At 44.9% G+C, this 25,476-nt stretch overlaps 3 protein-coding genes and 1 long non-coding RNA gene across 13 annotated transcripts in view; 3 read left to right on the forward strand and 1 right to left on the reverse strand.

Moving 5' to 3' along the window:
• The window catches only part of VPS35L (VPS35 endosomal protein sorting factor like), a 78,949-nt gene extending 75,374 nt beyond the window's left edge, over positions 1–3,575 (forward strand). For all 5 annotated transcript variants that reach the window (XM_083711373.1, XM_083711371.1, XM_083711374.1 and 2 more), the window contains 2 exons: positions 24–170; positions 3,007–3,575. In XM_083711373.1, coding sequence (XP_083567499.1) covers positions 24–170; positions 3,007–3,105 — 246 coding nt within the window. In that variant the 3' untranslated portion in view covers positions 3,106–3,575. The remainder of the gene's footprint in view (positions 1–23; positions 171–3,006) is intronic.
• Positions 177–1,451, forward strand: LOC310831365. The gene is made up of 2 exons (XR_014557812.1): positions 177–825; positions 875–1,451. It is a non-coding gene; the product is annotated as an uncharacterized lncRNA (long non-coding RNA).
• A 667-nt stretch (positions 3,576–4,242) lies between the features above and the next one.
• On the reverse strand, positions 4,243–19,059 carry KNOP1 (lysine rich nucleolar protein 1). 3 transcript variants are annotated; one of them, XM_083711590.1, is made up of 6 exons: positions 18,860–18,989; positions 17,846–18,034; positions 15,430–16,702; positions 13,970–14,038; positions 12,431–12,508; positions 4,243–8,610 (listed from the first exon to the last, which is right to left on the reverse strand). In XM_083711590.1, the coding sequence occupies exons 3-6, from the start codon at positions 16,633–16,635 to the stop codon at positions 8,299–8,301; spliced, it is 1,665 nt and encodes a 554-aa protein (XP_083567716.1). In that variant the 5' UTR covers positions 16,636–16,702; positions 17,846–18,034; positions 18,860–18,989; the 3' UTR covers positions 4,243–8,298. The 3 variants fall into 3 exon arrangements, with proteins under 3 accessions (XP_083567716.1, XP_083567717.1, XP_083567715.1); XM_083711591.1 differs by lacking the exon at positions 17,846–18,034 and having other exon boundaries at positions 18,936–19,059; XM_083711589.1 differs by lacking the exon at positions 17,846–18,034 and having other exon boundaries at positions 18,860–18,997.
• The window catches only part of IQCK (IQ motif containing K), a 35,578-nt gene continuing 29,113 nt past the window's right edge, over positions 19,012–25,476 (forward strand). For 3 of the 4 annotated variants that reach the window (XM_083711812.1, XM_083711815.1, XM_083711814.1), the window contains exons 1-4: positions 19,012–19,145; positions 19,630–19,724; positions 21,277–21,418; positions 22,136–22,233. In XM_083711812.1, the coding sequence (XP_083567938.1) occupies positions 19,100–19,145; positions 19,630–19,724; positions 21,277–21,418; positions 22,136–22,233 (381 nt within the window). In that variant the 5' untranslated portion in view covers positions 19,012–19,099. Of the gene's footprint in view, positions 19,294–19,629; positions 19,725–21,276; positions 21,419–22,135; positions 22,234–25,476 lie in introns of all 4 variants that reach the window. The other variant, XM_083711813.1, reaches the window with a different exon arrangement.

The raw sequence follows: 25,476 nt of genomic DNA on the forward strand, positions 1-25,476 counted from the left end.
TTCTGTGTTTTAAAATCTTGTAGACTTTAAAGCGGCAGAGCCAGCTGGCCCTCAACCTCTTCAATAGCATCTTGGCCCATGGAGACCTGAGAAACAACAAACTCAACCAGCTCACTGTTAACTTGTGGAACCTGGCTCAGAGGCACGGCTATGCAGACACAAAAATCACGGTAAGGCAGATTTTGAGGCTGGGCAGGGGGTGACCTTTGTATTCAAACAACAGAGTTTTGCAGCATCTTAAAAGACTTACCAGATTTATTGTAGCATCAATATTTATGGGCTGGAATCCACTTCATCAGATGCAAGAAGTTGGCAGCTATAAAATAAATAGCTACAGAGAGGAAAAATGGGACCAAATGGCAATGAAGGGAAAGGGTTAGCTTGCTTTGTTTTGTTTCCATCTGTAGAAGACTTGGTTTAGCAGAATTGTCTCTTTTGACATTGTCTAATAATTTAAACTTTTCGAATTAGGGTATCCAAGCTTCCCTGTTTTAATTGGAATAATGGTTCATGCCTGACTCCACTGGACCCTGAAACCCAGTTTGCCACCCTACTTAAAGCAGAGCTGCATAGCAAGAAGACACCTCATGTCAACCTTTCCCTCACATTCCCCATAAAACTGGAACTCAGGGTCACCCAGTGAAATTGACTGGCAGCAGATTTGAAACAGACATAGGAGAAGATGCACAACACATAATTAGTCATGTGATTCATTGTCAATAGATGTGTTGATGCTCACAGACCTGGATGTCTTGATAGGGTAACATAATATATCCCTCAGTCACTACTAGTCATGGCTGCTATAGGAATTATCCATTTTCAGAGGTCGTGTGCCACTCCAGTACCAACTGCCAAAGGGCCAACAGCAGGGGAGGGCTATTGACTTCAAGCCTTGCTTGTTGCCTTTGAGGATGCACCTGCTTGGCCATAGGATGATGGACTAGATGGACCTTAATTCAGAAAATCATTGCTAAATAACTTTTGCATGGCTTGATGATTTTCTTTTGTAACTTCTTTCCTTCCCCCAAGGTCAGACTCACCACTGAGTGCGCAACCAAAAGAATAGCTGGGCTGTTCCATTTCACTCTATGCCCATCAGGAAAATATAGGGAGAATGCTGCTAACTGCATTTACCCAGAATAAGCCGTGCTGTTCACTAGGAAGTGCAACTGCCTACATTAGACCTGGAAAATGGGTATTTTTGTGGCATTGTAAACCCAGGGCTGTGTGTTCCATGCACTTTTAAGTGCCCAAAATTAATTTTTACAAAATCGAAGCTGTGCTCCCAAGGTAACTCAGATTGACCGATGGCCCATAGCCCAGTGGCAGAACTTATGCATTTTTCATGGCAAATGTTCCAGGTTCAACGCTGCTACTTCCAGTTAATGGGCCTTGGTTTCAGCAAGAGAGACAGACAGAGACCCCCTTCTGCAGTTGGGGCCAGTAAGCTGCTGCAGGTCAGAGGAGGCTCAAGTCATTATGAGGCAGCTTCTTCCTCTGTGATTTACATAATAGGCACACCTTAAGCAAGCTTTCACGATTGCCTGCCCTGTGATTTTGGTTGTGCTCAGGGGTCAGGATGCTCTGCAGGGCATTTCAGCCCTGCTCCCAACTAACACTGGGCGATATATCAATATATCTCGCCCAGGACCAGTATGTGAGGGTAGACTGTGATGACAACTTCACTCAGCATCATTGCTCTTGAGCCCCTCTGCCGCCCAGCATGTTGAGGAAGAAATAAACTAGTCAGGAGCTGGAGGCAGAGGGACTCAAGTGGCAGTGGATTCACCGGCGATATACCACTGGTGAAACTGCAATCGCACTCTGCCCCTGAATTGGCAACTGCCACCAGTTCGCAGGAGCCAGTGGCAGGATGGGGGTCCCATTAAAATGCTCCTCCTAACCCAGCTGTGAGAGCCCTGACCCTGTTGCTGCTTGCATGAGAGTAGGCGCGGGATCGGGGCTGCTCAGCTGGGAAGAGCAAAGCCTGCCCTTCTCTGCTGAGAGAGCCAGGACCCCACTCCTGCTTGCACTTGAGTAGGAGCAGGATCGGGTCTGCAGCCGTGCTTGGCTACTGCCTGCCTGCCTTCATCTGGGAGGGTGTGCTGTGCCTTTCCTCCCAGAAAGATGGAGCCCACCTTCCTGGTGCAAGGCAGCCAGGTAAGGCAACCCCCAGAGGAAAGAGGCAGTGCACCTGCATGGGCGAAGGCTTAAGGCAGTCAAATCCACAAAGCCCAACAGGCTCTGTGCACTTGGCTACTGGTCTGTCTTTGGGAAGTGGGGGGCGAAAGTGGAAGGTAGTTTGCTTGCCCCCCACACCGGTGAAGGTGGAGGCAGCCTGGGCAAGGAGCCCCAAGGTCCTTGCTGCTCAAGCGCAAGTGGCAGGGACACCAGGGCTGCCTCTGCTGGGGGCAGGAGCTTTCCGCCCCCAGCAGCCTAGCCAAGGAGCCCCAAGTCACCTGGTGGTCACACGTGAGTGGAAGGGGACTCGGGGCTCACTCAGCTGGGGGGAAGGAGCCTTTACACCAGGCATAGGCAAACTCAGCCCTCCAGATGTTTTTTGGGACTACAACTCCCATCATCCCTGACCACTGGCCCTGTTAGCTAGGGATGATGGGAGTTGTAGTCCAAAACATCTGGAGGGCTGAGTTTGCCTACGCCTGCTTTACACACATTCCCAGATGAGCAGCAGGCTGGGGCCAGCTGTATTGGCCACAGGCTGCAAGGTGCTGAGGTAAAAGCACCTCAGCTTCCATGATGAGAACTGCAGCAGTTTCACCCATCACCTTGCCAGCTGGTGCCAATGCAGCTTTTTACAACATCACAGTTTATCACCAAACTCTGGTGTTTGGAAGCCTCTGCCACAGATGTTGCTTAGGGCACTGTCAAATTTCCACATTGTTCAGTGGTTTCAAGCCCATCCTGAAGCAGATACACATTACCTGTAGAGAGAGGACTTGATTTTCATTGTTTATCCCCCCCCCCCCCCGCTTCTTTCTATCTTAGGTCAAAACCTTGGAATATATCAAGAAGCAAAGCAAACACCCTGAGCTGAGCCATTTTACCGATCTGGCTGCAAGACTTCCTCTGCAGTCAAGGACCTGACAAATCATGGCCTCCTGAACTTGGATGTACTGGAGGGGCCTTCTCTAAGGCCTATAAAACCCCCCAGGCTGCATCTTAGGCTATTATCGGAGTTCAATATCTTTTTTTCATTTTGTAGAGTCCCTTGGTGTGTGACAGATTTATTTGGTCAGAGACAGAAGGAAAATGTGTCCTGACAGTGCCATCATTTTTGAAATGAGGCCTTGTTTCCCCACTGCACAGCCACTAACCATTAAAAGGTGATTTAAATGCTAACTGGGGGTCGGTGAAACAGTATCTTACAATTTCAGACTGGAAATAACTTTTCTATCCAAATCTGATGGGGCTGTAAAGAAAAGAGGAGAGATAACTTGTGCCAGCATGTTTGAGCAATGTCTTTTGAGTGCTACAGCCTTTGAAAGATGGGCTTGTACATCTGATTAACAGGGAGCTGTTACTCAGCATTCATATTGAATATACCTCTCAGAACACCTTGCTGTTGGGCCTTTTTATTTTATTTTAAAGCATCATGTAAATGGAGAGATTCTTGAGCGTTTGTGGTAGACCTTGAGAAATACTTGGAAGCAAATGTGTCCGGGAAGCTTTGGTGGCTAAGCTCAAAATGCATCGCTGTATTTAAAAAAAGATCTAATCATGGATACATCACATTTGTATTCATTCCCATTACCGAACTTTGCAAGCAGTGCTTAGCCTGCTATTTTGTAATCATTAGGCACACTTCTTATTATGCTGCATAACCCAGCCTTCATTTGCCTTTTGATTGTAAGCCCATGTGAGCAGCTTGAGCTTTTTATAAAAAAAAAATCTTTAAATTACTAGTTAACACATCCCTTTGAGAATGGGCGAGCAGCGTATTAAAATGGATGGGGTGTACCTTTTTTCAGTTCAGCACCAGCAATGTACACGATGCCTTAGAGAGGCAAAAATGGAAATGTCCCTGCCTGCAAAGAGCTTGCTCTTTCCAAATAGACAATTTGGGGAAACACAGGAAAGATGAATGCGGACAAATGTGATCATATAAGGTACACTGAAAGCCATGCAGAGGTGAGTTTTGAGGAGGGATCTGAGAAGGAAAAGAGGCAATGCTCATATAAAGACCAGACCTCTGTTTGAGAAAGTTTCACAAACAGGGCCAGAAAGGGAGCATAATTGTTTATTTTGAGGTTTTTGACCCAGCCCTTGAACTAAACGATTCTCTAGGTGGTTAGCACAAGTTGTTGTAATACGAAAGCTCACCTCTGCAAACCCAGGTTATGAGACGAGCCTGCGGGATTAAGCCAAAGGCTCATTTATTCCAGCCTCCTGTTCTCACAGTGGCCAACCAATGCCAATGGGAACCCCCAATCAGGACATCGCTCTCCCCAGCAACCAGTATTCTGAGGCATACAAGCTCCAGCAGTGGAGGTAGAATGTAGCCATGGCTTGGCAGCCTTTAATTCTATGGCTCATGGCACAAGCCAGTGTGTACCTCCCTTTGGTTTCATAGCTCAAGAACACCAGGAGGTTGCAGCAGAGTTGTCCTTTCTGGCATTGAGGGAGGAAGCAAGGTCCCTGCAGCTGCTCTTGACTTGCTGTGATATTCTTCCCAGAAGGCAAAGGCTCCAGCCTTCCAGTAACCCTTGGTCGACCTGACCATTGGCAGAGTCCAGTGTGCCTCCCTTTGGCTCTGCAGTACCAGGGAATCTGTTAAACAGCAAGTGGCCTTTGTGTAGCTGAGGGTGCAGGAACTGGGGTAGCAGAGCTGACAGTGAGAAGCCAGGGCCAAAACAGGGTGCAGTAATATTGTGAAGAGCTTTAAAAGGGTAAGGGGCACAATTACTAGAGTATCCCTGCAATGTCCTTAAGGATAACTCTGCTGGCCAGACCTTTTCATTTTCAAGAAAAAAAGTTGGGATTTGGTGGTCCTGTATGGTAAGAGGTTTTTGCTACAATAAAGCACTGTGCACAGTGCCCTTTGGTGGCATCACTGCCATGAGGTCACTGCATGGTATTGCATGTCCTTGCAGGAGCAAACGTATTTGTTGCTGGTGTTGCATTATCAGCCATAGAGGTTTGCTCATAATTCTGTTTAAACAAATGGAATCCCACCCATGCTCAGTGGAACATGGAGAGAAACATAATGAAGGACAAGTTGTTTAAGCTGTCTGTCTGCAAGCTTTGCTTATACAATGAGTCGTGTAGGAAGGAGCACCATGCATCTGAGGACAGAAGAAAATGAGGCAGAGAGAACAAGGATGCTGGAAACTAGGAATGAGTTCAAAAACTGGACAAATCAAAGTCAGCTGCTGTTAAGGGAGTGGTTGCTAGGGGCTTAGTAAGTGCATCGTGTATAAAAGGGAGGGGGATGATGAGACTTGCTGAGCCATTTTGCCAAGCAGAATTCTACTGCCTTAATAATAGCAGCCACCAAGGAAGCTGTGGGCAGAAAGCTGAGGGGAAGCTATTATGCTTGCAGAACAAGCAAACATCTTTTGAGCAGAATGCAATTTGCCATGTGAGGACATAATAGACTGCAGTAGGTGGAGGGGAAGGGATGGGTGTGATCTGGCGTATCTGCAGATGAACCAACTCACAGGTCAGTTGGGCAAACCCAATGCAGAATGTTTTATGCAAACAAGTAATGTGGGACTTCATGGCTTCTAGACTAAAGCTGTTGTTTTTAAATGGCAGCTCTAATAGGAATATAGATCTATTAAATATTGGGGTTTTGGAACTATTGCAGTTATCTGGCCACCTATGAGGTAGGTTGCCAGCTTGGTGGAGGTGGGGAGGCAAGAGTAGGTCTGCTCTTGTGCCTTTGAAAGGTTTGATATGCAGAGTTCAGAGACTTGAGGCTTTGCTAGATATAGAGGGGGGGGGGGGGAATCAGTTGCTGCTTCCTGCAGACCAAACTGCTCTTAAAGAGACAGGGACAGGTGCAGCTTCAACAGCTGGCAAGCCAACAGGATAGGTAAATCCCATCGACCCCCTGGCTGAGGCAGTAGAGACTTGCCTGTGCCCAACCGTCGCTCATACTGTTAATCTTTGTGCAACCCTCAGCATACCAGCATCAACTCTCATCAAAACTGCCAATCACCACTTAATTAGAACTGCTTTCTGTTTTCTTGAGTGCAGCTTAATGCTTGTGAGGATTCTGGACACTCCAGATGTTGTTGGACTCTTAACTTCTGACAGCCCAGCTTGGCCAATGGGAAGGAGTGCTGCTGTAGTCCAGCCACAGCCCCTTTGGGGCAACCCAGAAGCTGCATGCCGGCGGTGGGCGGGATCAGAGGAAGAGTAGGCAGAGTGACTAATGCAAATTTTACCTTTGCACAGTAGGCTAGTTTCTATGCACACTCCCCCCTCCATTCAGAAAAGCAAGAGGCGTTATCAGAAGGTGTAACATGCAAACAAGCAACTTGCGTATTGGAACACTTCCTACCATGCAGGGGAGGGATTATACAGTGCAGGCTGGAACAGGACTGGCTTGTGATCTCGATTTGTAACATACAGGAATGTCATGAGTTTCCTGTTCACTGTGACTTCAACTCATGATACAGTTAAAAGCCATGGCTATTTCCCCCAGCCAATTCTTTTCAGGGGGAAAGATGCAGTGCAGCTTTGGCATGGCTTCAGCTTGAACCGAGAACAAGCTTACAAAAGAAGGGCCTGTTTTAACTCTCCTTGCCCTGTCCACTCAGAAGATTCCCATTCACCCCCCACCAAAGAGAAAAAGATGCAAGTTCCCTGTATCTTTCTCCCTACAGATAAAACAGTAGATGGATGGGAGAGTGGGATTACTGCTGACAAGGAAGGGATTAAACAGTTCCCAGACCCAAAGCTACTCGTAGCTATTTCACCTACCTCCACCACCCAGTCATTTCAGCTTAACAGCAGGTGAAATTCAGGTGAAACTAATACAATGAATAACATAAGAAACAAAAGCAGCAATAAAATGCAGTTAAAAGTCACTATGAATATTTACTGTGGTGGATGTGCCGCCTTCAACCACAAACCCACAGACATGCCACGGATCACCTGAAGCTTTGCAGACCACTGATGGCCCACAGAGCAGTTTGGGAACCCCTGACTGTACCCAAAAAGCAACTACGACGAAAAAGTTCTGTGATTATTCCAAAAAGGGGTGGATCATATTTTGAGACATCTCATGCCAACTATTGGTTGTGGATTTTTATTTTTATTTTAAAAAATAACCGACTTAGACATGGAAGCCCTGGATGCTGGAAGCATCCCAAACGCTCTGTGAAACCTGAATGGGACACTGCTGCACAAATCATTTTATGCATGGCTTTTCATAAAGTCTCTTGAAGACTGACGAAGTCAGATGACGCAGGGTTTCAAGTGCACTGCTTATTTAAATTGTACTTTGCGTGTTCTCCTGACTATCGGGCAACAGATGTGTCAATCAAAAGGCAGCAGTCGACATTTCATTTCTGGACATCTTTTGTTCAGCTTTTTGGGAGCATGGTAAGACATACCGTAGGTAGTTAACCCAGCTTCTGCTGCTTCAGCCTGTTCAGACCCATGTCTCTCCTGAACTCTTTAGCTGTGGGCATTCTGTCACTACAGTGGTACCTCTGGTTACATACGCTTCAGGTTACAGACTCCGCTAACCCAGAAATAGTACCTCAGGTTAAGAACTTTGCTTCAGGATGAGAACAGAAATTGTGTTCTGACGGCGTGGCGGCAGCAGGAGGCCCCATTAGCTAAAGTGGTGCTTCAGGTTAAGAACAGTTTCAGGTTAAGAACGGACCTCCGGAACGAATTAACTTAACCCGAGGTACCACTGTACTGTGGGTCTAATCCCAGTGCTCTGGGCTACTGAAAAGTAAGCTTGGAAGCAAAGGGTGCCAGGGTGAACAGACAATCCATTAAATGACCAATAACGTCATGTCCATTTCTCCTCCAACAACTAGTCTAATGAACATTTCAAAAATGAAGTTGGACATTTACAAACACCAGCTGCCAAAAGTAATGGGATAAAGATATCAGAGATTTTTTTACCTGTCTGAAACACGAGCGAATCCAACCATTTTGTTGAGAGGTCATTTAGCCACCGACATTTTTTTAGAAATCTGATGCCTGCTGGCATTCTTAGTCATTCCAACAAATGTTGTTCTCCCCCTGACCCCTCCCCCAGAAGAAACACTGTTAAGGAAACCAAACATGATTTAGGAAAGCCTCCCTGATAGTTCAGTCTTCAAATTTTATAGATCTTGATGCAAATTTATCTATGTGCACCTGCTTCTGAATGGGAGGCTGAAATCCAAGGCCGATGCCTCTGTGGTGCTTCCAAGCTAACGCCTTCTCAAATTCAGTCTGTAGCTTCTGCTGCAGGTTCTGCTCTTTGCTCTTGTCCAAAGCCATGTTCAGCTTGGAGGCATGTGCTGGAGGACCTTGGACTGGTACAGGACCCTTCTTAAATCCACCCATCAGCCGGAGGAACTTGGTTTTTTGCTCTGAATTTTCAAAGGTTGCTGTGGTCCACTGGCCAAAATGGACATCCTGAAATGCACGGCACAAGTGTGGATTAGTGCCCCCAAAGGACCTAAATCAAGTTTATTAGCCAACCAAATACAGGTTATAGCCAAAGAAGGAAAACAGTGTGATGCAGGGGTACATGTTCACAGTGCTCCAACTCAACCACTAAGATTGTCTGATGGTGGTTCCTCACATCCCTAAGGTTCAGCCAGCCTTTACTAGGGACCAAGCCCTTAGTGTGGCAGGCCCTGCCCTATGGAACTCCCTGCCACCAGAGGATTGACAGGAACGCCCCCCCCCCGCGCTTCCTTTCAGATGTTTCCTGAAAACTCTTAACACAGACAGGCCTCTGAAACGTTTATTTTTCTATCCTCTTCCCACTCATTTTTATTGATTTTACTGCAATTTCGTATGGTGTCTACTATTTTGCTATATTCTTATGAAATGTAGAATCTAAAAAAAAAAATTAAAGTGTACTGGGCACTGCACTGTCTTTTCATGCTAGAAGATGGCACATGCCTTATGGCCTGAGCAAGACAGCAAAGGCTGCATCTCAGTAAGCATACCTTCTGCAAAGTACAGGATTGTCTATATAAATATATGAATGCAAATAAGTGAGGAAGGTGCAGGAGGCAGAGAGGCACAGGCCAGAACTAGTAACAGCTTAGCGCAGGCGTGAGGACCATTTGGCCCTCCAGATTGCTGCCGAACAACAATTCCCAACAGCCCCAGCCAGTACAAGCAATGGTCAGGGATGGTGAGTGTTGTAGTTCTGCAGTATCTGGAGGGTTAGAGATTCCCCACACCAGGCTCAGTGGTAGAGTATGTGCTTTGCAGACAGAGGTTCCCAGACTCAAATTCTTTAAAAGGGTCAGGAAGCAGGAGATGGGGAAGACGCCCTTTTCTGAGACCTGAAGAGCCACGGCCAGTCAGAATAGCTAATACTGGGCTAGATGAACAATAAGGCAGCTTCCTATGCATCTATTTAGTTATGAATCACTTCCCTTAAAACAGTCCAAAGCCACTTAACAGTAAAAACATCAAGACAATAAAAGCGTTGTGTTCAAACAATTTCAAGTCCAACACAAATAAAGATTGGGATTACAATCTCCCTTTAAGTGGCTCGTTTGGAAGAGGAAACGGGTGCCAAAGAAGACAAGTGAGACAGTGCCTATCTGATATGTAAAGAGAAGGAGTTACAAAGCGTATGTGCCATGCTAAAGGCCTGATTCCTGCATTGTACGATGTCCAGATAAGGTGGTATCTGGAGGAGGGCCTCACCTGCAGAGCGCAGTGCTCTGTTGGGTATACAAGAGGGAGAGATGATTCAAGAGAATAAATGTTCTCCTTGTTTTGCCCTTCCTTTCCATCCCCCTCCCCACATTTACGCACACATGCATTGCCTCTCCCTCTCACCCTCCCCAATCCCTCCCCCTGCTTCCTCTCACCATCAGTAGGTGACAGCAACAGCAGTCAAAACAAAAGAGGCAGCAACAGCCCTCCAGGCATTCCCAGGGAACCAACAGAAAGACAGGAGAGATGTTCTCTGAACCACTGCCTTCTGATTTTTCATTTCCTACCATGCCCAACTCTTCTTTCCAATTGTCTAGACTTCCTCCATTCTCAGCTTCTGCACCCAGACATGTCAGCTTACAAACAATTAATTCTACTTAGCGGTGGTGGTGGTGAGATTCGTGCAGGCGTAAGAACAGCTTTTCCAAACCCTGCAATTTTGGAGGTTAACTCTGAGCAGCTCTCCAACATGTCTTTATTTTTCCCTACCCTTTTTAGCTGGCTTTTTGTGAAGCTTGCCATTGGGCTCTGTCACTCCTGTTCTTTCAGGTGCTAATGCATTCTGATAGGCCGTCACCAAGGGATTGGGATTCCCTGCATAAATGTCAGCTGGAGGACAACTCTACAGCCATCTAGACATTTGCACATTTAAAGCACAACTGGGCATTTACAAAAAAACCCCAAACTGTCCAGCTTCCTTCACCTGAAATACCCTACAACTTGGGGTTGCAAGCATCTACCTGGCATTCTAGTTTTAATGACAAGCTGAAACATTTGCAGAGGAGGATGACCACGAAGGAAACCAAGCCTTATGAGAAATAGTTGAAGGAGCTGGGTATGTTTAACCTGAAGAGAAGACTTGAAAGGAAACAGACACCTTTAAATATCTGAAGAGGTGTCAAATGAAGATGGAGCAAGTTTGTTTTCTGCTGCTCTAGACCAGGCTTCCTCAAACTCGGCCCTTCAGATGTTTTGAGACTACAATCCCCATCATCCCTGACCACTGGTCCTGCTAGCTAAGGATCATGGGAGTTATAGGCCAAAAATCATCTGGAGAGCCGAGTTTGAGGAAGCCTGCTCTAGATGGTAGAATCTATACCAATGGATTCAGATTACACGAAAGAAGATTCCAACTAAATATAGAATTGTAGAGTTTGAATGCACCACGAGGGTCATCTAGTCCAGTCCCCTGCAATGCAACAATCTTTTGCCCAATGTGGTGCTCAAACCCACAATCCTGAGATGAATAGTCTCATGCTCTACCGACTGAGCTATCCTAGCAGTCACTAGGAATAACTTTATGATTGTAAGACCTATTTGACAGGGGGTGGGCTATCTTGGAAGGTGCTGGACTCTCCTTCACTGGAGGCTTATAAACAAATGTTGAATGGCCATCTGTCAGGGGTTCTTTAGCTGTGATTCCTGCACTGCTGAGGATTGATCTACTAGACGGCCCTTGGGGGTTCCTTCCACCTTTACAATTCTATGATACTATAACTGAATAGGACTAGCCAGGGCAGCAAATGTAGTCTACCATCCAGGCAGTGACCAGAGGCAGACCAGCTTATTTTCAGCATGTACCTTTAGACTAGGCATACCTTCACTGTCGGAGGCACTACGCCTCTGAATATCAGTTAGTAGGAATCACAAACAGGGAGAGTGCAGTTCAGCTCCTGCTTGCATGGTTCCAATAGGCATCTGGATGCTGCCCATTGTGAGACCAGGATGCTGGATCAGATGGGCCACTGGCCTGATCCAACAGAGGCTCTTATGCTCTTACACAGAAGTGATAATTCAGAGAGGAAATCTGTCATGTGTGAAGTGGCCCTTTGAGACAGCTGGACTTCTAATGTGAGCAGATGCCAATCGATACCCAAGATGGCCTATTCACCTAAAGTACAGAAACCTTTTAACACCCCTCTTGGCAATTTAAGACTCAATTTCCCCATCTAACTCAGCAAACACAGAGAACCTCAATTGTGCCATTACTCCAGCTCCCAAGACAGCCTAGCTCATTTCCGCCAGGGATTTGGGGACCACATTCTTCAAAGGGGGCAACTGCCTCCTGCAGTTAAGAGTATTAGATGGTGCAGTCCACTAAATGAAGGGAAAAGGTAGGCTCCCTCAGATTCTCTACCTCTGACTGGTCATCTTTTGCAGCCATGGAGAAAAGAAACATGGCAGTGCTAATCAGAGCGTGACAGCTATGTCCAAGGGCTAGTGTTATTTATATTCCACAGCAAACAGAAACAAACAAACACACAAAAATTCTACAGCAAAGATATCATAACTAATTCCATTAAGGGACTATCGGAGCAAAAATGCTACTTTTCAGGATTAACAACTGGAATCACAGTTTTCTGGAGGTCAGAGTGCTCTGGTTTCAGCATCTCTAAAGACTGGACTCATTTGTTCTACAGCATGACCTCAAGTTTCCAATCAGATGAGAGATTGGCGAGCCAAACCACAGACATGACTAGCATCACAAGCCAACCACAGGGGAGGGATGCTTTGCCCTTGCTACCTGGGCTCTTGCAGAGCTCGTGCTTACCGATTCTCCCTCTTCCTTGACAGTCTTCATTTTGCCAGATTCCCTGTCAATCTCTTCTTGGAGAGCCTGCCGTCTCAACTGGCATGGAAAAATGGGGAAAATATGCACATGAGGGCAAAAAAATATTGTTTGATTGTAAAACTGCTTAGAAACGTCAAGATGTTAAGGGGAGAAGTGTCCAAAATGTTACTTGCAGGAAAGAAAAGGCACAATTTCAACCCTTTTACACATACAAGAATTTGCGAAGGCAAAAAGCATCTGCAAGACAAGCAGTTCTCAAATAGACAAATGCACAGAAAAGATGTTTTACAGACTGGGAGGCTACATTTACTTGGCTCTGAGAACACTGCAGGTAGTGGATGACCTCAAACTGTGTACATGGAAAAGAGTGGCAATGAAGGAGGGATGATAAAATACCCATGGAAACAATCAGACATTTTGAACCCCTTTTGGCATTATCCAGTTGCCCTCCCCAACCAGCTACTCCAGTTTCAAAATTCCCTTGCATCAGAGATGGGCAACCTTCCCAGTGCCTCCTGGATACATTTCCAGAGTGCCCGAAATACCACTCTCCTGTTCTAAAGTAGGTGCCTGTAGCCATAAAAAAAAGTGCAAGTAAGCTTGACAAAACAAAGGGGGCTTATCAGGAAGACCAGGAAAGAAGAAGAGCAAGTGGAGGTGGGGAGAGGACAAATCTGAAAGCCTCGGGACTTCTAAACTCATCTCATTCACAAAGGACCAACACATATGAATCCAGCACTTGGGGAGTAAGGCTGGCTTTGCACATCTGATGCTGTGCCCAGAATTACAGAACTACCACAGAGCAAGAATAGGTGGCCAAAGCAGCAGAACTGCAGGTGGTGCCTGAAGCCGAGTCTTTCCATGGTTAGAGTCGTGAAACACAATTATCTGCTAGATAACAGCCCCCCTTCTTGATACAATTCTCAATTTACAAAGGATCATTCAAGCTTATCCTAAAACCGCCACTTCTCTCACACTGGAGTTGCCCAAACAACACCTTGGTTCAGATGACCGATTAAACTACAGTTTATGGGTTATACGTGACTGGTGGGAACAAGCTGTGTCAACTCTGAGGCTGCGTGATCTCACTTCCCGCTCTTCCATCTTTGTACGAGAAGTGGAAGAGGGGACCGTGTGAGCCCAAAACTCATCACAGTTTGATTGTCTAAACTATGGCTGATCAATCAGTGACTGTTTTGTATGTGAAATGCTTTAAACACAGGTGTTCTTGTGGAAAATGTGGTATATAAATCAAGTGATAATGACTAGGAGCATAATCCACAACCTACATAAGTCTGAGCCACATAGTCACTAACCCGAAAGCCACATAGTCACTAACTGGGAAGCAGCACATAAAAGTGTGGCATAGCCCAAGATGGGCATCCCGAGAGGGCGGGACATGCAGATGAGATCCTGCTTCACCACGTCCATGTGAGCCAAACACAGAACATTATCCAAATCAGACTAATATGTGCCACAATAAGACTCCAAAAGAGCCACAAAAGAATAAGGTTGTACCTTGTCTATTTGTATTTCGTCACAGTTTCCTTTCTTAAACGCCACCACTTTTATTTCTTCATCCCCTTCCTGAAAAACAAGAGTGCACATTTTGAGTATCACTGGGAAAACCCGCTCATGTTTAAGCGTGATATGGTTAGCATTCCACATTATACCAAAAGAATGGTATAAAAATGGAAGATTAAAGGAATAGCACAGAGTGGCTATTGGAGCCCTGCCATCTTTTCATGACGTTACTGGTAGCCGTGGCCAAGATAAGATCAGACCCAAAGCTCATCTAGCCCAACATTCTGTTCCCACAGTGGCCAAAAAGATGGCGACAGGAAGTTCACAAACAGGAGAACAAAAAACACCCTCACACTTGTGATCTCCAGCAACTGATGTCTGAATGCATACCATCTCTGATATTGGAAGCAAGAAAGCTATCATATGGCTATTAGTCACCAACAGTCTTATCCTTCACAAATTTGTGTGATCCCCCTTTAAGGCTGTCCAAATTGGTGGGTATCACCACATTATTGTGGTAGTAGAGAAAGAACAGATAACTGAAAGGAGAGGTCATAACCGCCCCAAAGAACCTGTGTGGCGTAGTGCTTGGAACATCAGACTAGGACCTGAAAGACCGGGGTTCAAATCCCCACTCAAACATGAGTGGGGATTTGAAATCCCCACTTCTTACATTTCTCCATGGTAAGAACCGTGTATTTATTTCTACTCTCTGCTTCCAAGTTTATTTATCCTGTCCTCTTATCCCAAAAGTCTTTGGTGAGGAGCTTTATGACAAAAGGTTTCAAAAATTTAAAGACACAATGTTGACTGGGTCACCCCTACTTACATGCTTACTGACATTCTCAAATAATGCTAAAAGTTTCAAATTCTCATTCAGCCATGAATTTTGGGTGAGCTACACTTTCCCAGCCCAACCCAACCTACCTAGAGGTCCCAGGCCCTAAGGAAGTTAGATTAGCCTCAACCAGAGCCAGGGTCTTTTCAACACTGGCTCCGGCCTGGTGGAACGCTCTGTCTCATGAGACCAGGACCCTGCAGGATTGGATTTCTTTCCACAGGGCCTGTAAGACAGAGTTGTTCCGCCTGGCCTTTGGCTTAGAATCAATTTGATTCCCTCTCCCTTTTTTTTTTTCCTTTCTCCTCCTGTTAAGAGGCTGCATCTTAATGTTTTAATGTAGTATTTTAATCTTGTTTTTAAGTTGTATTTTAATCAACTTGTTTTTATTATTGGTTGTTAGCCACCCTGAGCCTGGTCTTGGCTGGGGAGGGCGGGGTATAAATAAAATTTATTATTATCCCATCGGGCACTCGTGATGCTAAAATGGGGGCAGGGGAGGGCAAGGGAGAGGGAAGCAGAATCACACATGACACTCTGACCTTACTGGAGGACAGGTGGGATAAAAACAAACTACATAAGAAATGGCAAATAGCAAGTTCTATTTAGAAGCTACCTTTGCTTCTTGTTTAATCTTTGCTTTCTTGAAACTGGGCTGTTCTTCACAGGCTTTGGCGCCTCTGTTCTCCCGGTCCTTCTTCTTTTTCTTCTTGATGTGCTGCCTGCTGTCATTTTCAGATCTGCCATCTTCCCAGCTCACTACATGGTCTTGCGCCTTTTTGGATTTGGGGGCGTTCTTAGTCCTCTTTGTTGCTGACCAGCTCTCATTTGTAGCCACATCTCCATCATCTTCCAAGAGAGTTGGATGATCGCTTGCAACTTTGGTTTGGGTTTTCCTCTTCTTCATTTTCTTCTTCTTCTTCACTTGGCTGTCTCGTTCAGAGTTTGAAATCAGACCTGTTTTCTCCTTGCCATTGCTTGGCTTTGTTTTAGATTTTTGTTTTGGTTGGCTTTCAACAGAAACACAAGACTGATTTTCCTGATTATCCTCTGTCAGAAGAGGTTGCTTTCTTTTCTTTTTCTTCCTCTTCTTCTTCATTACTTTGCTTTCTTCTTCTGATACATTGGCTGTGCCCTCTAGATGCTGTTGAAAACCAAGAGCTCTCCTCTTGCAACCTAATTCTTCTTCTAACTGGTGTACAGTGTTGGCAATACCTTTTTCTTTTAAACAGCAAACTTTTTTCCCCTTTACAATATCCCTGTCACCTGCAGCATTTCGGACAAGAGTCTGAAACATTGTCTCCTGGGAAATGGTTTTTTGTTTTTTGGAGATGTGTTTTACAGGCTCATCGTCATCTTCTCCACTAAGCTGTATTGTACAGTGAGCAGGTTTGTGTTTTTTCTTTTTCTTCTTTTTCTTTGCAGGAAATCCATCACCAACTCCATCACTGTCTGGAATATCCCTTTTACGTTTCTTACTAATGAAAAAAGGGGCTTCCTGCTGTTCTATTGGCAGCTCTTTACTGGAAATCTTACAATCACCATCTTGATCACAAGAAAATCTTTGTGTTCCTTTTCTCTTGAGCTTCTTAGGCATTTCATCAGTTTCTTTTAATAATTCTGAATCTGAACTGCTTTCTATAACAATATGAAGGTTTGTACCACCTTTGCTCTTCAATTTGGAAGCATTTTTCTTCATTGACTCTATCTGATCTGAACCCTCTCCATTTACCAAGCGCTTCTTTTTCTTTGCCTTGACTTTCGTTTGTAAATCATAATAGCCATTTTCTTCTATTATAACAACTGCCTGGTTTCTAACCATAGCATTAACTTTATTATTTATCTGCACAGATCTATCAGTTTTGTTCCTTGCATCCTTTATGACTATTCTGAAAAACAAAAAGCAGACACCCATTTACCAAGTAGTAACTTACCACAGTGGTATCATTATAGTTTAGCAAGATGTGAACAAGCTTAGCCTCCCTCCAGGTTTGTGTGTTCCTCTCTCCCTTCTCCCATGAGAAGAATAATGCTTTTTTGCTGAAACACATTAGGCTACTAATAATTTATCAGCAACTTGAGACACGGTCTCTCTTTTTGGGCAGCTATTTCCATGCTTGACACATTTTCTGCTGCAGGGGAAGCAGATGATCTCTACACTCTTAAATAAGTTAAATAAGTAGCACTGTCCTTCATTGCAAGCAATTCCAGTGACATTCTTTGTTACAGCGGACTGTGGGCATACAGCCAAATTAGAGAGCTTTAAATGGGAATTATGCAATTTCATGAAGGATAAGGTGGTCAATGGCAACTAGTCATGATTTCTCTATGTACTATATCCAGAATCAGAGGCAACAGGCCTCTGAATGACCATTTCTGAGGTGACAACAACAGGAGTGTTTTTACTCTCATGTCCTGCTTGCCATAGGCATCCAAATGGCTGCTGTAAATATAAGATGCCTTCCAACCCTACAATTCTATGATAGTTGGGCACTTGGACTGATGCAGCATGGCTCCTCCTGTGCTCTTATATTTAACAGTGCAAAAGGAGTCAGACAGGAAGGTATACAGAAATAAATAGTGTTAAAGGCACATATTCATGAACACTTCATACATATTGGGTCTCTTTCCCCCCATCTTATCACACATCTCCATGTGGACAAACAATATGCGTTCCCACCCTTATTTATTAGGTAAGATTTCTTCCTTTTCCTTCACCACAAGGTGACTTACAGCAATAAAATGTGTAATTATAAATCAAATAAAACAGTTAAAACCCTATGCAAGTGTAAAGATAATTGAAAACAGTTCCACATAGAAAACAACTTCGTATTAAAAAAAACAAACACAGGTAAAAATAGTTCAGATGCAGGCTGGAATAAGGACCTCAATTTAAAAGGCTTGTTGGATGGTCAACAAGACAACAGATGCCAAAAAGACATCAGAGGCAGCACCTGCCTAGTGGTTAATGGCAGAGAGCCACCACGCTAAAGGCCCTGTGGGACGGACCTCCTGTAAAGATCGTACAGTACCTGCATGAGGCCCTCTTCTGAAGAGCACAGTGGCTGGCTGGGCATATATGGGGTGTGACAATCTTTTAGGTATCCTGGTCTCAAACCACGAGCGGCAACAGAAGAACAAGTCTTTTCTGTAGTTGCTCCGTACAGAGGCTTATTTATTTTTCATACAATTTATACACTGCTTGTTCGTTCTTTTTAAAGCTGTTTACAAAAAGACAAAACAATAAAATCGAAAAGTAAATAAATCATGACCATGCTTTTAAAACCATACTTTGTTGCATCTCTTTAGGTGTGCAGAATTGAGTCAGTGGCTCATATGCTTCTGGCTTGCACTCTTTATAAAAAGATTTGAGGTTATTACCCCTCTATTATTGTCTATGCTGGGTTGCCCAACCACTGCTACTGTCCCCTTTCTTTTAGCAGATCAAGATGATCAGGTGACAGCAAAAACTGCAAGGTTTTTAGCAGGGGCTAAAAGGTCTATTATTTGATTATTGATGTAACCTCCCCCAAAATGTATTTTCTATAGTTAAGTTTTCACCTCTCTCGTCAGTATGTTTTGTTTTATTTTATTGCTATGACTAGTGGCTGATGCAAAATAAAGATTCTTCTGATTCTGATCAGGTGAAAATATTTCTTTTCTCCCAGGCCTTTGGCTACTTAAACCACCTGTGGCCTTTCAAAAAAATGTGTGTGATTATTTTGTTTATTACGTTACATATTCCTGCGTTGTTGTTGCTTTTTCTGCCGCCTTGAGACCCTCGGATGAAGGACGGTATAAAAAAATAAATGAAACTTAATGACATGGACACCCAACTCCTCCCACGGCAGCCTCGGCCATGAGCCACGCGGCCTGGGAGTGAGGAAAGCCGGGAGGCCGGCAGCATCTGGAAGGCCGCGGTTGTCCCCCCCCCACCCCACCGCTGCTTGGGGGTCACGGGCCTCCCAGCCCTACGGAAGCCAAAGCCTCCCCTCACCCCACAGAAACCGACCCCTCCCTCTACCCCCCCCCCCACCGCCACTCACCTGTCCTGAGGAAGAGAAGCGGGGCCCGTTGGCCTGCCTGCCTCCTCCTACGACCCCAGCTCCTTCCCTCCCCTACCTGGGCGCCGCTTCTTCGAAAGCCGCGAAAACACTTCGCCTTGCTCGGCCTGACCCGGAAAGGAAAACAGGCGCCGCGGCCTAGCTGGGAAACCGCCGCCGGGCGCCCGCGGCTTTGAGGTTGCCTAGCAACCGCTCCCCTTTCCTCCTCCTGCCGCGGCTGCTATGGAGGAACTCCCGGCCCCCAACCTCTGGGAGCAAATCTGCGCAGGTGGGAGACCCTCCTCTCCCCTCCCCCCGCCCCCCTTTTGCCCGCATCTTCGGCAAAGGCCTCGGTGCAAATTGGGGGCGTGATCTATCCAGACCTTCTCTAGGAGCAGGGCCGCATTTAGGTTTGATGAGGCCCTAATATACTGAAGGTAAAGGGGCCCTTTAAATGTCCAGCTGTCCTTTGTCAACAACAAATTGTCGCTGTTTTTTGTGTTGAATATATGCTATATGGTAATTTCTGGACCTAATAGGTCCATACACAACACAAAACACTGTTGCTGTATGTAGGTTTTATTTGTTTATTATCTTATACTTTGGAAATCTACATCCAGCCCCCCCCTTTAATTTTTTTGCCCCCCCCCAAGAGAGTGGGGCCCTAAGCTATAGCTTTTTTAGCTTATACGGAAATCCGGCACTGCCTAGGAGCAACGAAAACCTGACATTTTCACCCCCCCCCCTTTCCTTTTCTTTCTCCCCCTCCCCAGAATTTGAAGCAATGCAGCCTCCCCATCCTAACACTTTGGACCAGAAGAGGGAGGTTGTGCCTGAACCTAAGCAGGAGCCTGTAGTTACTTCCCAGGTAAAGACAATTGCTGTGTGAAGAAGCACTTTTTGTTTGTTATCCATCCTGGATCTTTCAACATTCAGCTTCAAATGGATGTCCATGCATCTTGGTGTTAGGAGAAAGTAAGAAACTCCCCCCTCCCCACTTTCTCCTTGCCACGTCTAATTTTCTAAACTTCTATCATGTCACCTCTGGCTCGCTTTCCCCCTCAACTGAAATGTCCCCAATTCTGTATGGATTCAGTTCCTCTCCCTTGGTGTCAAAGGCACTGTATCACCGAATAGAGGCTGGGGATTGGAGGCTGACCTCATGTCCTGCGCCTGGGCTCCCTAGGAAATGACTAGACATAGAGTGTCAGTTTGATGTTTCTATTTGTTCATATCATTTGAATCTCTGCCATGAATTCAGGTAGAGACTGGAGATCTCTGCAGAATCATGCCTTCCCCCTGGTAATCCAGAGATGTATACAGTGGTACCTCGGGTTACAGATGCTTTAGGTTACAGACTCTGCTAACCCAGAAATAGTACCTTGGGTTAAGAACTTTGCTTCAGGATGAGAACAGAAATCGTGCTCCGGCGGCAGCGGGAGACCCCGTTAGCTAAAGTGGTACCTCAGGTTAAGAACAGACCTCCAGAATGAATTAAGTTCTTAACCTGAGGTACCACTGTAATTTGTTATTGGTGCTGATAGTTGTTAGGAAACTATCCCCTATTCCCCTTGCAGAGTTACAGTTCCCAAAGTGGTTTTAACAATCAGTCCCTCTTCTTAGGGAACTCTGGAAATTGAAGTTATGTAAAGCCAATAGGGATCTCCTATTGGCAAGGGGGACCCTGTTGTTGTTGCTGTCTCCAGCTACCGCCCAGTTGGCACAGACCAAGGACACTGCCTTCTTGGTGGTGGTTTCCTTTTTCTTTTCTTTTTTTGAAATGTCCTTCCTGGTGAGATGTGTCTGCCTCCCTCATTGACTTTCAAGAGAAAATTTAAAACATTCTTAGGTATTTCAGTTGGTTAGAGCATGGTGGTAATAACACCAAGGTTGCAGATTTGAACCCCATATGAGACACCTGTATATTCCTGCAGGGGGTTGGACTAGATGATCCTCAGAGCCCCTTCCAACTCTGCAGTTCTATGATTCCTGTTTGTCCAGGCATTTGATGGCTATGAGATATTGGCCATCACAGCCATGAAATTAATAATTGTGAGAATATACTACTGTTTTTAAATGTGTTTAGATGCTCTAAAAGTTTTAGATGGTTTTCAATTGTGTTTGAATGATTTAAAAGTGTTTTATTCTATATTAAATTGTACTGCTTTAACATTTATGTTTGCTGCCCTAGGCTCTTCTAGAAAGAGGGGTGTGATACAAATTTAAGAAATGAATAAGTGGGGATTTATTTGGAGCTGGATCTCCTGTCCATTTATAACATTCTGTTCACTGCACTTCAATAGCTCCAGGCTACGCTTTGAGTCTGGGTTCCTTTTTGGGATCAGCTTGTTAAAAATGTGTTGTGGTTGTTGTTTTTGTAATTATACCAGGGTATTTATATTATTAAATTTGATTTTAAGGAGGCTCCTGTAGGTGCTGAAACTTCACCAGATTTGAGTAGGGATCAGAGCAAATCACCTCTTACTGATGAATCGATTGCTGCAAAGACCCCTTCTCTCCTTTCCCTACCAACATCACCTGAGCTGCCTGACCTAAAAACCTGTAAGTCGGAGTACAGCTTATTTATTATTTTCTATTAAATCTGTATATCACCCTTCATCCGAAAATCATAGGGCAGTTCACAACATAAAGATACAAAATGAGAACACAAAATACATAATAAAAAACAAGAACAAAAGCAAACCAATAATCCCCCTTCCAAAAGACATTTAAAAGGGCATAGAATGTTAATAAGCCAAAGGCCCAGTTAAAGAGAAACGTTTTTGCCTAGTGCCTAAAGATCTGCAATGTAGGCACTAGTCAAGCCTCCCGAGGGAGAGCATTCCACTAACGGGGAGCCACCACAGAAAAGGCCTGTTCTTGTCTTGCCACCCTCTGGGCTTCACATGAAAATGGGCCTCAAATGGTGATTGCAGGATCTGAGCCAGTTCACAAGGAGAGAGGCATTCCTTGAGGTATTGCGGTCCTGAGCCATTTAAGGTTAAAACCAACACTTTGAATTTGGCCTGGAAACTAATTGGCAGCCAGTGCAGTTGCACCAGGATTGGTGTAATATGCTCAAACCGCCTTGCCCCAGCGAGCAACCTGGACATACTTAATTAGAATTGTACTTCTGCAAGACAAAAAAGTAGTAGTAAAATCAACCAGGGAGAGAAAGAAGAGAGACCCTGAATCTGGACATAATGGCTTGGCTATGATGTGTGAACACAAACAATATCACTGCATAAAAATGAATTCTCAAGAATAATTTTTGTCCAGGTACTCCAAGAGAATTATTGGAATGCTACATATTTCCTGTGCTTCTACCAGGAATGGCAGAACTGCTACATCAGGCTAAAAAGGAAAAATGTTTTGAGGTCAGTTTTTGGTGATTAATTTGTTTTCTGAAATGTAATGATTTATTTTAAACTATTACTCTGTACCTACTTGACTGCAGTTCTCAAGACAGCTTATAGTATTATTATATACCAGCTTATGGTATTATTATGTAGCAGTCTTCCCCAGTCTAACGACAGGAAGATATTTTGAACAGATTCCTTCATCCTTGACCATGTTGTCTGGGGCTGATGAGAGCTGTCAGCCAAAACATCTGGAGGGCACCAGGTTGGGGGAGACTGCTCTATAGGATGGCCATGATAAGTGAAGTCTCTGTGTGCAAGAACAGCCATGCCTCCAAGTGCCAGACAAATTACAGAGGATGAACATCACTATCCTGCATTGGTGGGGATTTCTCCAGAGGGATCAGGCTATCCTCTGTTGCATATAGAACACTGGGCTCCTGACAGATCTTTCTTTAGAAGATTTAGCCATTTATTATACAGTCATAAGACCCAATATTTATTTTATATCCTGCCTTTTGATCTAGTGCCAGTGTGGTGTAGTGGTTAAGAGTGGTGGACTCGTAATCTGGTGAACCAGGTTTGTGTCTCCACTCCTCCACATGCAGCTGCTGGGTGACCTTGGGCCAGTCACACTTCTCTGAAGTCTCTCAGCCCCACTCACGTCACAGAGTGTTTGTTGTGGGGGAGGAAGGGAAAGGAGAATGTTAGCCGCTTTGAGACTCCTTCGGGTAGAGCGGGATATCAAATCCAAACTCCTGCTCCTTTTGATCTAGTGATCCCCAAAGTGGCTTACAACAGATTGCAGTGACACACACACACAAAACAAGCCCTTAAACCAGGTGTGGGAGAACCTTTGGTCCTCTGTATGTTGCTGAACTACAACTCCTATCATCCCTGGCCTTTGGCCACGCTTGCCGGGACAGATAGAAGTTGCAGTTTGGCAACATATGGAGGTCCAGAGGTTCCCCAAACCTGCTTTAAACTCAATACATTCCCAGCAGCTCTTTGCACCGTGTCCAATGGATGTGCTTCCCTTCTGCTCTGCAGTCCCAGGATAGTTGACTTATGGAGCTGAGTCTTGTTTCTGGCAGAGGCCAGAGTGTGCATCCCTTCAGCTCTGCCATTTTCGGGGCGAAGCAAAAGCAGTCCTTGTGACATGAGACGAGCCGGCTGGATCAGACCAGTGGCCCATCTAGTCCCACATCCTGTTCTCACCATGGCCAACCAAATGGGAAGCTCACAAGCAGGACTCAAGCGCTACAACACTCTCCCCTCCTGTGGTTTCCATCAACTGGAATTCAGAAGCATGTAGAGGCGAAACACAGCCAACAGCATTAGTAGCCACCCATAGCTTGATTGTCTATGAATCAGCCGATAGCTTGATTGTCCAGTCCTCTTCTAAAGCTATCCAAGCTGATGGCCATTGCTACATCTTGTGAGAGTGAATTCTGTTGTTTAACTTTGGAGGTTTTGAGGGCCTTAGAGATGTGGATTCCGGAGGTTAGAAGCTGATCCACTGGTTCCCCCTGTTAAGCGTGCCCCAGCGTGGAAGTGCCGCAGCATGAGTAAGGTTTTAAGGTTGCTAGTTTGTTGTTTCCTGAGCCTGGCTGCTGGCCAATTAAGTATTTTGCGAAGAGCACATGCAGGCTGTAGCACATGCCTCATTAGTGTGTTGAAATTGAGGGTCCCCGCAGGTTTAATGATGGGCTTTGCAGAAGCTAACCTTATTAAGTCTTCATTTCTATTGTATTTATTCTTTGTTTTCTGACTGGCTTATCATAGTTAAGATGCAGCTATTAATGGTACATTGATTTCCAACCCCCCTTTTAAAACACATGCACAGACGTAACAGCAGCACGTTCCTTTAAAGCAATAACAACTTGGGCAATCTGAAACTCGTTTCAAAATGACATCTGCAATTAAATAGCTGATAATAGAAGCCTAAGATCACTGTTGTGTATGTGTTTCTTTTGCAAAATTGGTCTCAATTGTATTAAACAGGGATGTAAAATGCATTTTTTTTTGGTATGCGATCGACTTATCCTTGTTCTTTATTTAATTTTTATTATTTAAAATGCTCATCTGTTGCCTTTCTGTCTGTAATAACATTCAAGGCTTCAGTATGCAATATACATGTAAAACAAAGTAGTGACGATTAAAAGAAGTGCCACAAAAAGCAGGGGGAGGGAAAACTCAAAATAAGGTCAGCAGAGAAGCATGGAGAACTTTATGGTCTTACAGTCTCATCCCATCTCTGAATGATAATGTGTATTACCGCACATACTTAAACATGTCGTCAACCACCTTGGCTGCATTAGGGAGTCCTCTTGCTCTTCCTACTGAGTCAGAGGGTGGGGAGTTGAATTCTGCCCTAAGTCCTACCTTGATGGCGCTACCACTGTCAACAGCTTAAAGAATGGTCTGTATACAACTTGTAAGTCATCTTATAGCTGAGTACACAACATACATTTAAAGCACTTTCTCCCCCAAATAATCCTGGGAACTTGTGATGGGTGCTTGGAATTGTTGCTCTGTAAGGGACGCGGGTGGCGCTGTGGGTTAAACCACAGAGCCTAGGACTTGCCGATCAGAAGGTTGGCGGTTCGAATCCCCGCAACGGGGTGAGCTCCCGTTGCTCGGTCCCTGCACCTGCCAACCTAGCAGTTCGAAAGCACGTCAAAGTGCAAGTAGATAAATAGGTACCGCTCCAGCGGGAAGGGAAACGACGTTTCCGTGTGCTGCTCTGGTGTGCCAGAAGTGGCTTAGTCATTCTGACCACATAACCCGGAAGCTGTACACCGGCTCCCTCGGCCAATAAAGCGAAATGAGCACCGCAACCCCAGAGTCGGCCACGACTGGACCTAATGGTCAGGGGTCCCTTTACCTTTACCCTTAAGGGATAAACTACAGTTCCCAGGATTCTGGGGTGAGGTGGGGAATGTGCTTTAAATATATGGTATGTACACAGGCTATGCTAAATATTTTGAGAGTTGATGCTATTGTTTGCAAAGGAAAGAAAGCATAATTGTTACTTGTAATTGCCTTTTGAGGGGGGGGATGAGGAGCTGTTCATCAAGATATTAGCATAATTTTTGCACCGTATTGTCTCCCAAGGCATAAAACAAAAGCGATAAAGAATGGAAAATTATTCTCATTGTGAAAATAGTTTCAAACACATCTGCTGGTTAACAATACACATTGTATAGAGGTTTCCTGTGCATATCCGGATTTGTTCAGTATCACACAGCTGTGCCAAAA

Source organism: Podarcis gaigeae (assembly GCF_964106915.1).
Source record: "Podarcis gaigeae genome assembly, chromosome: 14".
NCBI classification, from domain to species: Eukaryota; Metazoa; Chordata; class Lepidosauria; order Squamata; family Lacertidae; genus Podarcis; species Podarcis gaigeae.

Bases quoted from the DNA above. Each gene is read 5' to 3' on its own strand.
- KNOP1 (XM_083711591.1), bottom strand. From the start codon at position 16,635: ATGGTTAGAAACCAGGCAGTTGTTATAATAGAAGAAAATGGCTATTAT. The intron at 14,039-15,429 runs GTAGCTTCTAAA...CTTGTTTTTCAG, and splicing joins AGATTAAACAAGAAGCAAAG to GAAGGGGATGAAGAAATAAA. The intron at 12,509-13,969 runs GTACAACCTTAT...TTTCCATGCCAG, and splicing joins ACGAAATACAAATAGACAAG to TTGAGACGGCAGGCTCTCCA.